This window comes from Gorilla gorilla, chromosome 10, assembly GCF_029281585.2.
Source record: "Gorilla gorilla gorilla isolate KB3781 chromosome 10, NHGRI_mGorGor1-v2.1_pri, whole genome shotgun sequence".
In the NCBI taxonomy this organism is placed as follows: Eukaryota; Metazoa; Chordata; class Mammalia; order Primates; family Hominidae; genus Gorilla; species Gorilla gorilla.
The window spans coordinates 109,550,372-109,565,223 of NC_073234.2; the positions used below are offsets into that span (position 1 = coordinate 109,550,372).

General features: G+C 52.1%; 1 protein-coding gene and 1 pseudogene across 1 annotated transcript in view; both read left to right on the forward strand.

Annotated features, from left to right (window-relative positions):
* Nucleotides 1-2,215: 2,215 nt before the first annotated feature.
* Nucleotides 2,216-3,643, forward strand: LOC101145643 (REST corepressor 2-like; annotated as a pseudogene).
* A 7,094-nt stretch (nucleotides 3,644-10,737) lies between these two features.
* Nucleotides 10,738-14,852, forward strand: part of PLXNC1 (plexin C1) — a 159,641-nt gene continuing 155,526 nt past the window's right edge. The window contains exon 1 of the mRNA XM_004053688.5: nucleotides 10,738-12,205. Coding sequence (XP_004053736.3) covers nucleotides 11,144-12,205 — 1,062 coding nt within the window. The 5' untranslated portion in view covers nucleotides 10,738-11,143. The remainder of the gene's footprint in view (nucleotides 12,206-14,852) is intronic.

Consider the following 14,852-nt stretch of genomic DNA (forward strand, 5'->3'; position numbering starts at 1 on the left):
TTCCCCTGTTCCTGCTGGTTCTGATGTACCTAACACCCACATCCACTCTTAACACTAGTGGCATCCCCTCTTAACCTTCATGAAACTCAAGCCAGTAGGACCAAGAGGTAGGTAAATGAATTGTGAACATAAGGGGGTTGGCAGGATAGTGCAACAGGTGAGAAATGAAAAGGCAGAGACATCCAGTGAGAACACAGCAATGGGAAGTGAGGAAAACCTTTATGGAGGAAGAGACTATGAGAACAGAGTGTTTGCTCTGCTGTGGCTGGCTGGCCACCAGCCACCACTGCAACAGAACAACCAGGGAGGGTAACAGATTAAGTGTTATCAGCCACTAATATCATATGGTAAGAATCCATCAGCAAACCTGATGTAGAAGCCATGGACTTGGCCAGAAGAAGGGGTTCAAGGCCCTTACCGTACTGTGGGACCTTGGCTTGTCATTAAGCTCTCTGCACTTTAGTTTGCTTATCTGCAAAATGATGTGATAATACTTATGAGGTTATTGGAAAAACTAAATGAAGAAACAGAAGTAAATCGGCTCAGTACTGAGCGGAAACATGTGCCCAAGAAATGCCAGTTAAAATGTTTTCCTAAGGATAGGGTTTGAGATGGAAAATAGGTGTGTTACAGGCTGAATTGTCACCATCTCCCCAATTCATACGTTGAAGTCCTATCCCCCAGTAGCTTCGGATGTAACTATATTTAGAGGTAGGGTCTTTAAAGAAGTAAAATGAAGTCATTAGGATGGACGCTAATCTAATCTGACTGGTGTTCTTATAAGAGGAAGTTTGGACACAGATATGTACAGAGGAAGGATCATGTGAAGATACCAAGAGAAGATGACCATCTACAAGCCAAGGAGAGAGGCCTCAGAAGAAACCAACCCTGCCAAAACCTTGATCTTGGAATTCCAGCATCCAAATCTGTGAGGAAATACACTGCCACCCAGTCTGTGATACTTTGTTATGGCAGTCCTAGCAAACTCCTAATACTAATAGTGCTGAGTTAACACAGCACTAGAGTCCCGATAATAATAATGGTAATCATAATAATAATGTTTTTTATTTATGGAGTGACTTCCTGTGTGCCAGGCATTGTGCTAAATGCTTTACACATATTATCTCATTTAATACGCATGAAAATCCCATGTGATGGATGCAATTTTTCCAACCCACGATGAGGATGCTGAGGGTCAGAGAGCCCAAGCCTACGTAGTTATTGAGTGGTGGGACAGGGTCTGGAACCTAGGCCTGACTGGGATCACTGCTGGCCTACAGTGTCTTTGTACAAAGAAAAAGGGGCCACTTCCTTTGGGAACACCCAGCCCCAAGCCAGGGTGCAAGGTTTGGTAAACAGAAGACAGGCTGGGTTTTAATTCCTCTTTCCTCCTTGGCTGGGTGCCCCTGTGCAAACCTAAGCCTCTCAGGGTGGCCCACACTGAGGCCCAAGCTCTTAATCATTACACCGGACTGCTCAGTGGGCCAGGGTGGCTGGGGGTAACACCATTGCCACCGTCGAGGTAGGATCAGTTGGGCACGTAAGGGACTGTGAGTGCTGGCAAGGCAAACCTTACCTCCCTCATGGCTGGGAATGAGATACGTGGGAGCCCAGGTCCATGAGTTCTGGGACCCATGTGGGTGGGCTTCCAACGGTCCTACAGGACAACGACAAATGGCCCTTGACTTAGGGCAATTCTGCTTATTTCTAATTGGCCCCAGAACAGTTCTGTGTCCAGTCCTCAGTCAGCAAGAAATCCAGTTTGCCAGGATCGTGCCCCTAGGATTACACAGCTGTCCTTTCGCCATTATCCCCATGCCTCCTCCTCCTCCCACCAAATCAAAGAGAATGAGAAATGCATCTTCAACCATTTGGCTATGACTATAAGTGTGCCTGTCCTCACAATTAAAGCTCCTGAATGTTCCAAATTTGCAGCTTTCACGGTGGGAAAAAAAAAGGCCTCCAACAGCGTAAATATTTAATCACCATTAAGAATGTCCAATAAATGAGGGGAATCAGGTTTCAAATTGACGGGTTCAGATGATTAAAGTACAGAAGTCATAGCAGGGTAAAAATAAAGTACCCTCTAAAAAAGTAGCATCTTGTGGGCAGGGGCAAGATGGAAGATAGCACGTTGGGACCTCTCCAGGCCGGGCCGGGCACTGCACTCTCCAGGCTGGGCCGGGCGAGTGCTGAAACCACTGTCGCTCTCCAAAGGCTTCCGTGCCCCCTGGGGCAGCTGAGCGGGGTAATGCCCTCCGTGATGGAGAGTGCGCGTCCCACAGCCGGGCCAAGACGGTGCCCAATGGCAGATAGCCCCACTCTGAGGATGACAGCAGCGAGGAGGAGCACTCGCACGACAGCATGATCCGCGTTGGAACCAATTACCAGGCCATAATTCCGGAGTGCAAGCCTGAGAGCCTCGCACGCTACAGCAACAAGAAGCTGAAGGGGGTGCCGGTGTGGTCACCCAACCACTGTGTGTCAGATGCCAAACTTGACAAGTATATTGTGATGGTCACGGAGAAGCATGGCTACAACATTGAGCAGACGCTGGGCATGCTCTGGAATAAGCACCATGTGGAGAAGTCGCTGGCTGACCCGGCCAACTTCACCCCATTCCCTGAGGAGTGGACAGTAGAGGACAAGGTGCTGTTTGAACAGGCCTTTGGCTTCCACGACAAGTGTGGATCCAACAGACGCTGCCCGACAAGTTGATTTCCAGCCTGGTGAAATATCACTACTCTTGGAAGAAAACCCACAGCCGAACTAGCATGATGGACAGACAGGCCCGGCGGCTGAGGGGCTGCAAGGACAAAGAAGACAGTGATGAGTTCGAAGAGAGTCGAAGAGGCCTGAGTGAGGGAGAGCCCGATGCTGGAGACCCGAAGAGAGAGGTACAGAGCATAAAGCAGAGGAACAGCAGCCTGCGCCAAGCCCTGGAGGGCGCCATTGATCCACTCCGCCCTCTGGAGGCCAACACCAAGTTCAACTCCTGCTGGACCACAGAGGAGCAGCTTTTGGCTGCCCAAGCCATCCGGAGGTATGGCAGACTTTGGGGCTATTGCAGAGGTGATTGGGAACAAGACTCTGACCCAGGTGAAGACCTTCTTTGTGAGCTATTGGCACTGCTTCAACCTGGAGGAGGTGCTGCAGGAATGGGAGGCTGAGCAGGATGGGGCCTGTGGAGCCACAGTCCCCATGGAGGAGGCTAGGAGAGGGGCTCCCTTGCCAGCCCCAGCCCTAGAAGAAGATGATGAGGTCCAGATTACATCGATCTCCATGTCTGTGTCCCGATCAGTGCCCCCCTGCACCACCCCCGTTCCACCTCCCACCTCCCTGCCCTAGCTGCCCCCTGCTGCTGAGGCCACCTTTGCCCACGGCTCCCACTCTGCTCTGACAGCCACCCACAATGCAGCAGAGCCACTTCCTCCAGCCCTGGTTGACCCCCAACCAGCGCCCACCACCTCTCATCCTCCCCGCTCTGGCTGCCCGTCCTGGCCCTCCGCCCCTACCCACCCTGATTGGAGCCCCCAGTGCCCTCACTCTGAATCCTGAGGTCCTCCACCAACCACAGGCTCCAGGACCTCTTTGCTGGCCATCCCCAGGCATCTCTGGTGTCACTGAGGACGGAAGGGGCTAGGGCTCTTGCCAGGTCTTTCCAAGACCCAGAGCTGCTGACAGCCCAGCCTGGACCTGTGGGTTCTGCATGTGTTCCTGGCAGCTGGGCCTGTCTCTTGGGGCCATGGCCCGGGCTCAGGGGCCTTTGAGCTGGACTGAGGGCACTTTCGCTTCCTTGCTGGGACTGGAATGGCTGCCTCCTAGTCGGCTGGGGCTTGGCCTCTGGGCCCTGCCCTTTGTGTGTCAGGGGTAGGGACCTTAGCGTAGGGGTGGGACAGGACAGTTGGGTGTGCTGGCTGTTCTCATTCCTCTTCCCTTCTTTTAGCAATCAGTCTTGGGTGAGGTGGGAAGGGAGGCTGCAGGGGGAGGTGGGCAGAGGGGCCTTACAGCAGCAGAGGCTGGAAGGGAAGTTCTGTCTTCAGGGGCCAGCTGGGAAACACTAAGGAGCTGAGGGTGCCCACCAGGCCCACCTTCCAGAAGCTTGGAGAAATGTGGGTTGGGAACTTATGCAGACATGGATTTACTTTTCAACATGTTTTAAAAGTTAAAAAAGAAAAACCTCCTAAAAAAAAAAGTAGCATCTTTAGAGGGTTTCTGTCTCTACTACATAGGTTTCCTTGAGTATAAAGGAACCAAAAACATCCAAGTTATCTCTTCATTATTAGTAGGGGCGACATAGGGTGAGGTCTGGAGATGAGGAAGTATAGCAATCTCTTAATAATCCTGCTTTGGTAATAATGAATATCAATGGAATTTCTCAACTTTATTGAAGGGACTGCTGGAGTTCAGACTTAAGGAGAAATGTCTAAAAAGGAAAAAGCGGCATGCTTGGTTTTGTATCTTGTTTGAAAATATATTTCAAACGTTCAGCAGAATTTTAGAGATCATAACCACCCTCTGCCCCCACCACCTTCTGAACCCTTAGTCCCCAGTAGTTCTGATTTACTTTTAAGATTCTTTTAGTTTTATGTTTTAACTGAAAAAAAAAAAAATCCTGCCCAGCCAGGTTTCCATCTGTCTGTATCACCGGGTTGAATTTAGTGTAGGAAAGCCTGTGCAAAGGGAATAAAAATGTAGCTTTTTTTCCATTGCCAGATTCAGGGGAACCAACCATTTGGAAACAAAGGAGTTCCATTTTGACTAGCAGCCTTTCTGCTTTCCATCAGTGGACAAAGTGAATGTACAGGTTTAAACATCATTTGGGGTCACCTCTAGATCCATGTTTGGAGGTAGATTGGTTTGTTAGTTATGATTCTGGCAGGAAACAGGTGACACATGCAAACAGATACATTAATGGAGGGACCATGGCCGAGCCATGCCAGGATGAAGGGAGACCAGCAGAGGCTAGCCACAGCGACAACCATGGAATCCCACAGGCCTGAGGAGGAGGGTGAGGGAGTGGTTACTGGGTCCACGAAAGGCTGTGGCTACAGTGTAGCTGTGAGAGAGGACAGCCCACAGGAGCTGTGGCCTTGTAGAGGGACACAGCCATGGCCAATGCATAGATCAGCAGAGAGGGAGCTGGGAGAATAAATATTCAAACTTCACCCTAGCTGTCCACCCCTAGATCTCTGGCTGGGGCTTCCCATTGGCTGAATCCAACCAGAAGCCAAAAGGCAAGGGTGATGTCCATAAATGTCAAACTTCTGGGTCTCAAGCAAAAGGGGGAGCAGTGGGGAAATGGTCTGCAGGGAGAAGAAGAGACTATTCAACACAGACGGGGAAGAAGAACTAAATAGGAAGGACTAGGGAAGGGGTGAAAGAGATTGCGGTGATGGTTTCAAGGGTGTAGACTTATCTCCAAGCACGACATGTTGTATATAATAAACAGGTATGGATTTTTGTATGACAGTCATACTTCAATGAAGGCTTTGTAAAAAAAAAAAAAAAAAGAATAGGGGCAGGAGAGCGAGGCAAACACTCGGTCTTCCATGAACTTTGCATTTGGGATTCTGTGCGTGGGGATGAGTGCCTGACAGATGCTGTTTAGACTGCCATATTCCCAGGGCTTCCCCAGGATGGGTGATGAGCGGGGCTGCCCCCACCCTGGGGCCATACGCCAAGCTGCCCGACCGCAAGAGCCCATGCTCAGAGCTGATATTGGTTGCTTCCTCCCGACCTTGGTGGGGCTATTTTCTAGGGAGTGGCAAGGACATAAGAATGAGAAGCCACACCAGCTTGGTGGAGAGCACTAGAGGGCTCACTGCAAAGTCCAGCAACTTTATTGTCAGCTCAGAGCATCTCCCCACCAGAATCTCAAGGAAGCGGAAGTACAAGTGGCTGTGAAGTTATCTGCGTGTTTATCTTATCTTCTGCTATTCATTTCAAGAGTTGGAGTTATTATTAATATGAAGGCCTGGTTTCTGGCAGCTCTTCTCTTAGAATGGGTTTATGCCAAGCTGCCAGTTATCAGAGGATTCAGAGCCTAGGATTATGCTGACAGCGAGTCTCAGAGCTGTGATGGGAGGGCAAAGACACGGGAAACAACGTTGTATTAAAGAGGAATCAGCGTTTTGTGTCTAGTCCTTGATGCCCTTTTGGCTTCCTATTTCCGAAGAACAGCAAGGAAAATACAAGGAGAGACAGACTGGAATCCTGTGAATATCAGAGAAAAGCTTGATTTTCAAGAAACCGCTCAAAGTTACAGAGATTCCCCAAATCTGAAGAAGTAATTAACTGATGAGTTTGCATACTTCATGCAGGGTGAACTCCAGCCGGTATAGAAAAACACTGTGATGGTTGATGATTTACCATACTTTGCTTTCAACCAGTAATTGTCTCAGATTCTTAACCGCTGATGGTTTTGGTGAATGTTTTGGAGAAAAGGCTCGAGAGAAACTTCATGACACTAAACATACTCTCTGAGAAGTGTGGTGCTAGAATGCTAAGGTGATGTCCTAGACTTCACAGTCTCTTAATCATATCTGACATTATGTGTTATGTTATGTTATGTTATGTTATGTTATGTTATGTTATGTTATGTCATGTTATGTCTTTTTAGGCAATAGCTCATCCCTCCCTAAAGCAGAGTGAATGCTCTTATTTAGCTTAAAGACAGTCATTGGACTTTGAGTAAAGAATCATTTTCTTGTACGTTCCACTCCACCCACCAATGTACATTTGCACTCTGCTGGCGAATGACCATGAGCTATTAAATCATGACATAGAAAAAGATGACAACTGTAATGTTGGGAGTGACCCCCAAGTCCCACCTACTGAAGGAACACCACAAGCCTTACTCACTTTAAACCATGGCATGGGGGCACTATCACCAAGCATAAGAATGCCCAGCAATCGTCTGGGGCCATGTTGGGTGGGCAGAGAGGATGAGGCACTGAGTTCCTTCAGCCACGTCTTAACTGTGCCATGTCAGAGAGACTTTTCATGTTGATTGAACTGTGTCCAACTCATCTCTCAGCACCAATGCGAACTTATTAAACAGCTCTTCCTCTAATCTTTTTTCAACCGTCTACTCATCAGCAGACTAGAAAGAAGACTGGCTCATTTCTTTTTCCTGTCAGCCACCAACAGGGCCTGGGAGCTTTGATAAGGGCCTCAATGTGGAAGACCACATAGATATCAGCAAAACTGTGGAGGAAGAAGTGGTCTGCTTAAAACCTAAGAGGACAATACAGGTACTATTCCACCCACTGGGTGGTATTTCCCAAATTCTGCACAGGGGGTTGTAGCTATGTAGATGAGGCTTAGAGAGAATTCACTGACCACCAGAACAAATATTCTCAGTTGCTTTCAATCTCTGCCAGCCAAGTCATGCTACAGACCACTGTCAGATGAAAAAAAAAAAAAAAAGAAAGAAAATCAGAAAGAAAACTGAAGCACCAATGATAGCCATCTTGTGACTGTGACCAATTGCCTACTGAACAGTTCTTAATGTCCCTGGGCCCCAGCAGGAAACCACTGAATCTATAAAGTCCTGTCCACCAGAAATGAGTCTGATTGTGGATGGCCTGGTTAACCCAGATTGCCTTCGGTGCCTGAGGGACTTGATATTTTCTCATTATGAAGACTTTCCCATCTAGTGAACGCTGCAAATAAAACTGCTCAGAATCGGTCTGAACTGCCTGTTTCCGTGGTAGCAGGCCTCTGTCTGGAGGATAAATCTGCACCATTTTCTTTTCTTTTTTTTTTTTTTTTGGGTTTCAGCCAGTTGTGTTACAAGGAGTTCCGAAATGTGCTATAAGTGACACCCAACAAGATGGGCTCGGCCAGTTGGAGAGGGAAGCTTTGTCACCAAGGGGACTTGCACCCCTGGGCCAGACGGCGGAGTCCAAGAGAAAGTGATCAAAGAGATACAGAACCCGCATGCCTAAATATTTATTTCAGTTGTTCGTATTTCCCACACTTTTCAAATGTGAACTTGTGTCCTGAAGGTGGAGCTTTAGTACACAAGAAAATTGGGAAGGGGCAAACATGTTTGTACAAAATGGGGGTAGAATCAGCAAAGAATGCATTTATATGCTTCCTCGTCGCCTACGTTTTTCATGCCAAAAAGTTAGCACAGATTCTGATTTCTTTCACCGTAGGAGTCTGCATACAATTAAATGGGAGGCAAAAGAAGCCCACTCTTAAGAGTGGGGCTTATGGTCCCAGTAGAATGGCAGGGAACTGTAGCCATCAAAGCCATTTATACTTCTTGTGGGTAGTATTTTTAAGATGTTGTTTCTTTTTCAAAATGAAGCAGCAATGAATTGAGTAGTGATCAAAATGCCGCACCACAGAGTATGTTTAATCCAAATAGCTCCCAAGACGGTCTGTGACTGATTGTACCAACTCTACGGGACTTAGAGAAATGACTTGGTTACCAGTGAAGTAAAACTATCTCTGGAATGGAATTGAACTGTTGCTTCTCAGCACATAGCGACACTGCCACCACTGGTTCACAGAGCCAGTGAAGGTCACTGAGTTCTGCATCAGTCACAGGGAAAACTGTCAAAACACCAGCGCATAAATCCCCTACTATGCTGTGGAGGGGGTCTCTGAGCTTCGGATGAGGTTTTTAAAATATTGATCTTCCCACTTCCAGAGGTGCAAAAATTCTGAAAGCATTCCAGGAGGGCAGGGAGTGGGGGAGCAAGGCCAGATATTTTGGAGCAGGTGAAACATCTGACTTGTCTTGCCTGAGATGTCCCGATTAACACCAACTGGGTACTTTAGGCCTTTCCCCTTCTTCCTCCCCTCTCCTTATGGACACTCCAACACCATCATCACAGCACAAAGGGCAACCTCAAAGCTCGTGGGAAGGCATTTTCTGCCTCCTGCCAGGCAAAGATAATGTTATCCAATTGCAAATGAAAGGCTTATGAATGAAAAGATGATCACTCTGACTTTAGTGTATGAGAGCCACTGCTGAAATGATAGGATCCTTGAACTTCACATCTAGAGCAGAAGCTCACACTTCTCTTCTTCTTCTCCCTCCACCTCACCCTTCTTTCCTTAAGCCTTCCAGAACTCCTGCCATATCCCTCAGCACTGGGGAGAACTTGAAGCACTGTTGGAGAAGTTTGAAACCTGCAACCTTCGGCAGGACTCAGCATGGGACAAAAGCCACCTCATTCCTTTCCCTTCCCAAAACAGCATCTCGAGCTGGGGAACTTGGAGGGAAGGAAGAAAGGGGATAGCAGCCAATTGCCCTCCCTGGGGCCTGGGGTCTGGAAATAGCCTGGGAAGGAACAGAGATCATTTCCCAACGATCCATAGAGGTCCTCAGCACCCTCCACTCCTATGCACCCCCTGGCTCATCTGCCAGACTGTAAGGGTGCTGATGGTGCCCGCAGCTGCCCCGGGAAGCTGGGAGGCATTTGTGCATCCTCTGGGAAACCCCATTCCGAGAAATCATGAACCTATTCCCCAGTGGGCAATGATTCCCTGTGCTTCAGAAATTCTTGGCGGCTGTGGGGGCAACCCAGCTGTTATTCACCCTCTGGGTGAGGTGGTGAGACCTCAGGGGGTCCAAAGGATAAAAGTGGGTAATGATGAGACAGATGGAGAGTCTCGAGGGAAATACGGGTACTTGGGTCTAATAATAGAAAGCAGGGCGGGGGCTGGTTGGTGCATTTAACTTGAGGAACTTTTCAGTCTCACTACAGAGAATGATCTCTGGGGGATTATGGCAATGGCCACAGGTGGCACTTAACTAGAGCCAGGTATGTAAGAGGCCCTGGGGCTAGATATGGATTCGAATCTCGGCTCTGATATCTACCAGCAGTAGAATGCCAGCACGTTCCACAACCTTTCTATAACCATTCTCCTGGACTACTAAGTAGGGATGACAATAACAGTCACTAATTAATAGGGCTGTTATGAGAATTATGAGTCTTAACCCATGTGGTGAGTTCACAAGCGCACCCGGCACGTAGTAAGTGCTCAGTAAATGTTAGCCCCGCTCATTAGGTTAGATGGTGAGCAGAACTTTCCAAGTGCTAGGCTTGAGAGCCTGGGACTCTGTTGCCAAGGGAGATTAGAGAACCTTTGCAAATATGGGCGCTCCGGCCCCGGGGATTGTCCAGAACGAGAGTGTGGCGCCTGCCTTTCTGCCACCTCACTCATCCGACCCGGGGAAACCCACACCCTGTCACAGGGGCGCCTTGGTCCCCGGAGTATCCGGCTCGGCCACGTCTCCCGCGCGCCTCCCCGGGGCCTCCCTCTCGCCGCTCCACACCTGTCAGCCGCTCTCGCAGCAGCCCTGTGGCCCGAGCCCGGGGCCTCAGCTGCAACCCCTTCGCACCCTGGATCCTCGCTCCGCGCGCCTGGCGTATCCCCGACCCGGCTGCTGTCGTAAACAAAACCGGGCGTTGGAGCAGCACCGCGGGCGGACGGGCGCGGGAGCCCGCTCCGTGCGCCGTTAGCGCGCCCCGGGAGCCCCAGGCGAGCCAAGGGGGCGATGGTGGCGGCCGCGGCGGCCGCGGCGGGCGGCTGAGCTTTGTTATGAATAGATGAAAGAGGCCACCTACACAGTAACCCAAATTACGAGACCTCCCTCCTCCCTATCTCACCGAATCAAGAGGGGAGGGGAGATGGGCGTGGAGGGAGGGCGGGCGGGCGGGCAGGAGGCGGAGGGCGGAGGAGGAAGAGAGGATGAGGAAGGGGGCCAGTTGCATCCCACTTTCACAATGGGAAAGTGAAACGCACAAGCGCACCCAACCTCTCCAGCCCTCCCCGCCCGCCTCGCTCCTCTCCGCCCGTCCCCTCCCTTCCCCTCCGCGCCTCCCCGCGAGCGCCAGCGCTGCACACAGGAACTCTCCGGCGAAGGAGGGCGAGGAGGAAACGGTGCCGGAGCGCGCAGGGCTTGCTGCCGCCGCCGCCGCTGCACAGGCTGCCGGAGCGAGCCTGCCGCGCGCCGCCCTCCCCGCTCTCCTTCCCGGGCGAGCTGCGGGGATGGGGCGGCCGCGGGAGCCCGAGCGCGCGCAGGAACCGCCGCCGCCGCCGCCCGCGTCTCCGTTGCCGCGCGCCTGAGCCGCCGTCGCCGCCGCGCGCCCTGCCCGGGGGCGGCCCCCCCAGCCCCATGGAGGTCTCCCGGAGGAAGGCGCCGCCGCGCCCCCCGCGCCCCGCAGCGCCACTGCCCCTGCTCGCCTATCTGCTGGCACTGGCGGCTCCCGGCCGGGGCGCGGACGAGCCCGTGTGGCGGTCAGAGCAAGCCATCGGAGCCATCGCGGCGAGCCAGGAGGACGGCGTGTTTGTGGCGAGCGGCAGCTGCCTGGACCAGCTGGACTACAGCCTGGAGCACAGCCTCTCGCGCCTGTACCGGGACCAAGCGGGCAACTGCACAGAGCCGGTCTCGCTGGCGCCCCCCGCGCGGCCCCGGCCCGGGAGCAGCTTCAGCAAGCTGCTGCTGCCCTACCGCGAGGGGGCGGCCGGCCTCGGGGGGCTGCTGCTCACCGGCTGGACCTTCGACCGGGGCGCCTGCGAGGTGCGGCCCCTGGGCAACCTGAGCCGCAGCTCCCTGCGCAACGGCACCGAGGTGGTGTCGTGCCACCCGCAGGGCTCGACGGCCGGCGTGGTGTACCGCGCGGGCCGGAACAACCGCTGGTACCTGGCGGTGGCCGCCACCTACGTGCTGCCTGAGCCGGAGACGGCGAGCCGCTGCAACCCCGCGGCATCCGACCACGACACGGCCATCGCGCTCAAGGACACGGAGGGGCGCAGCCTGGCCACGCAGGAGCTGGGCCGCCTCAAGCTGTGCGAGGGCGCGGGCAGCCTGCACTTCGTGGACGCCTTTCTCTGGAACGGCAGCATCTACTTCCCCTACTACCCCTACAACTACACGAGCGGCGCTGCCACCGGCTGGCCCAGCATGGCGCGCATCGCGCAGAGCACCGAGGTGCTGTTCCAGGGCCAGGCATCCCTCGACTGCGGCCACGGCCACCCCGACGGCCGCCGCCTGCTCCTCTCCTCCAGCCTAGTAGAGGCCCTGGACGTCTGGGCGGGAGTGTTCAGCGCGGCCGCTGGAGAGGGCCAGGAGCGGCGCTCCCCCACCACCACGGCGCTCTGCCTCTTCAGAATGAGTGAGATCCAGGCGCGCGCCAAGAGGGTCAGCTGGGACTTCAAGACGGCCGAGAGCCACTGCGTAAGTCCTGCCCCCGGGGCGCCGCGGGGAGCGCTGCTGCCGGGGAGCCGCCGCCGCCGCCGCCGAGGCAGAACGAGCTGGGGGCGAGCGGCGGGGCGGGGGTACAGCCGGGTGACATTTACCAGGTCTCAGGTTCACACCGCGGGCGGCCGTCCGAAGGCTCCTCTCGGACGGTCCCCGAGACCTGGAGCACGGCCTGAGGTCCCCAAAGGGAGAGTGTAAAAAGGGGGGTGGGGAGGGTTGGAGTTAGACTCAAAACTCTAGTGGCTGCATCCCATTGCCATCCTTCCCTGTCCAACCGGGGACGCTTGTTTGGGGCTGAGTCTCCTTGCGCAGCCCCTCTTTCCCATTCGCTTCTCCAGACTTCTCTGTGCCCCTTCCGTGTAGTCCCAGCAGGCGTGTGGGTCTGACCCTCTTGGTCAACAGTTAGCAACACAGTGCCCTCGGCAGAGAAGCCATTGAACCTAAAGGGCTCCCTGCCACACCCCAGCCTTTGTGGCCCCCTGTCTCCGCCCCCCACCGGCAACGCAAGTGCTGTGGTCTGAAGAGTTGCTAGCCCGCTCAGCGTGGAGAAATGCCAGCCTGCAACAGAGGCTCGCGCTGGAACCGAACCCCTGGCGTGAGCCGGTGCGAGGGGGCGGTGCCGTGGCTCTGCTCAGGGTGCGCTGTGGTCGCCAGCCGCCGGGAGAGGCTGGGCGGGAGGTGGCCTTGTGGTAAAAGCCTCATCCTAGAGGGGAGCGCAAGGGAAAGTGTTGGGGGTGCTACAGGCAGTTTCTGGGCTCCAGATTGCGAGACTAGATGGCGGGACTCAGAGTCACCACCCTCGGGCTGAACCAGGCAAGCGACACAGGTTTCCCCTGGGCTCCCAGTGCAGCCACAGCTTTTATCTTGAGATTGGCATTTCTTTGACTGGAAAATAAAGAGGCAGTTCAAGAGGGTCCAGTTGATGGGGATTATGGAGCCATTGTGCACTTCTCCGGAGGCCGTTTCCCTTCCAAGGCGGCTGGCACATCAACTCCACATATGGCTCCTGAGAGGGGAGCCTGCTGGGAGCCTCCTTTATAACTGGACAAAAATCAAAGCGCAGAAATTAACGGCTACAGGTGTTGCCATTGTTTTGGTACAAAATGAATCAGGGAGGAAGGGGAGAAGTCACTGCTTGGAAAATGTGTTGATACAGGGGCACGTTGGCTCCCAGGTATATTAATATGTGTATAGAAAGACAGCTTCCCCCACCCCCTTCTTTCTCTGCAAAGCACATCTTACCAAATATTAGCCCTATGAGCCAGGGAGAAAAAAACCAGGTCTTTTGCAAGGCTTCTTAGAACGGTCACTTGCTGCTGCTTCTTTGCCTGTCCAGCTGTGTGCTGGGACACACACATTAAGGCCTTCATTTTGTTACTGGTATAATTTTTAAAAATATGTAAAAACACATATTTGCCTCCTAAATGACTTACTGTTGCCGTACACATATAATGTAATATTTGATTCCTGTCTTTATTAGATCTTTATAATCTAACGGTTTAAGTTTGGTCAAATCATCGTTTCCTACTTCTCTGTTGAAAGACTTGAAAGTACCCCCGAAATATTACTTTGTGTCAAGCTTTAGACACACTTAGTCTCTGGGGTTAATGACAAGCCAGCTCAGAGGCCCACAGCAGGTAATGAGGGTGGAAGTCCAAGCTTTGCCATCTGACAGCTGTGTCGATGTGTGGAGCCAAAACATTTCTCTTGACTGCGTCTCTCTACCTATTGGGTCCTGGAAGACTCAGTTCCCTTCCAAACACAGCCAGCATCTTGAATGCACTCAAAATCCACGTTTTGGCTCAATCAGGTGTTCCTGCTTGTGCCGGGATGGGGAGGGGCAGTGGCAGAGGAAGTCGCGGAGCTTCTGCGAGAGAGCTGCCCCTTGGAAATCAAGCAAGGGATAAACACATGCTGCCAAAAATCTGGAACTGGAAAAATAAATAATTAAAATGGGTCCCTCCACAGCATTTCTTGCTGCTGCTATTTATCAAGAACTCCCAGTGTGCTCAGAGCTGTGTGTTCTGAAAGACAGGGTCTGTACCCCCTGAGCTTGTCAGCCAAGTTAAATAATATACTCTGGTTCAAACAATAGCATGTCATGGCTGCACAGGTGGGAGCTTGGAGCTTTGCATTTTTTTTTTTCATTTAAGTAAATTCCTTGCTGCTAGTATGCATTGAAAAGCCTTAATGGAATTGAATTTCAAGAGGAGTTTGAATGAAAAAGGGTGGTAGTTTTGATGAAAAAGCTGACAATTTTCTAACCTATTAAATAGGTAGAGAAGATACTCAATTCAACAAATATTTGTTTGATGCCTGCTAGTGTAAGCAATGCTCTGTGCTGGGTGCCACTGATTTTGCCACTGAAAGGACAATAGCAGGTTGCAACCTTGTGTAATGGGGTCATGGGATCAGTGTGCCTCTGGCTGTCACTCAGAAGAATGATGTCATTTGATTGCATTTGTTCTGCATTTTATTTTCAGGTCTTGAATGTGTTTTTGAAAAGGCATGCTGAATTATAGGTGCCTAAAACAGGAGCAGGACTTGAAACACTCTAGAGGGAACCTCGATAGATTCCAACAGCGATTCCTTTAGAGCAGACACAGTAATTTTAACAGTAATC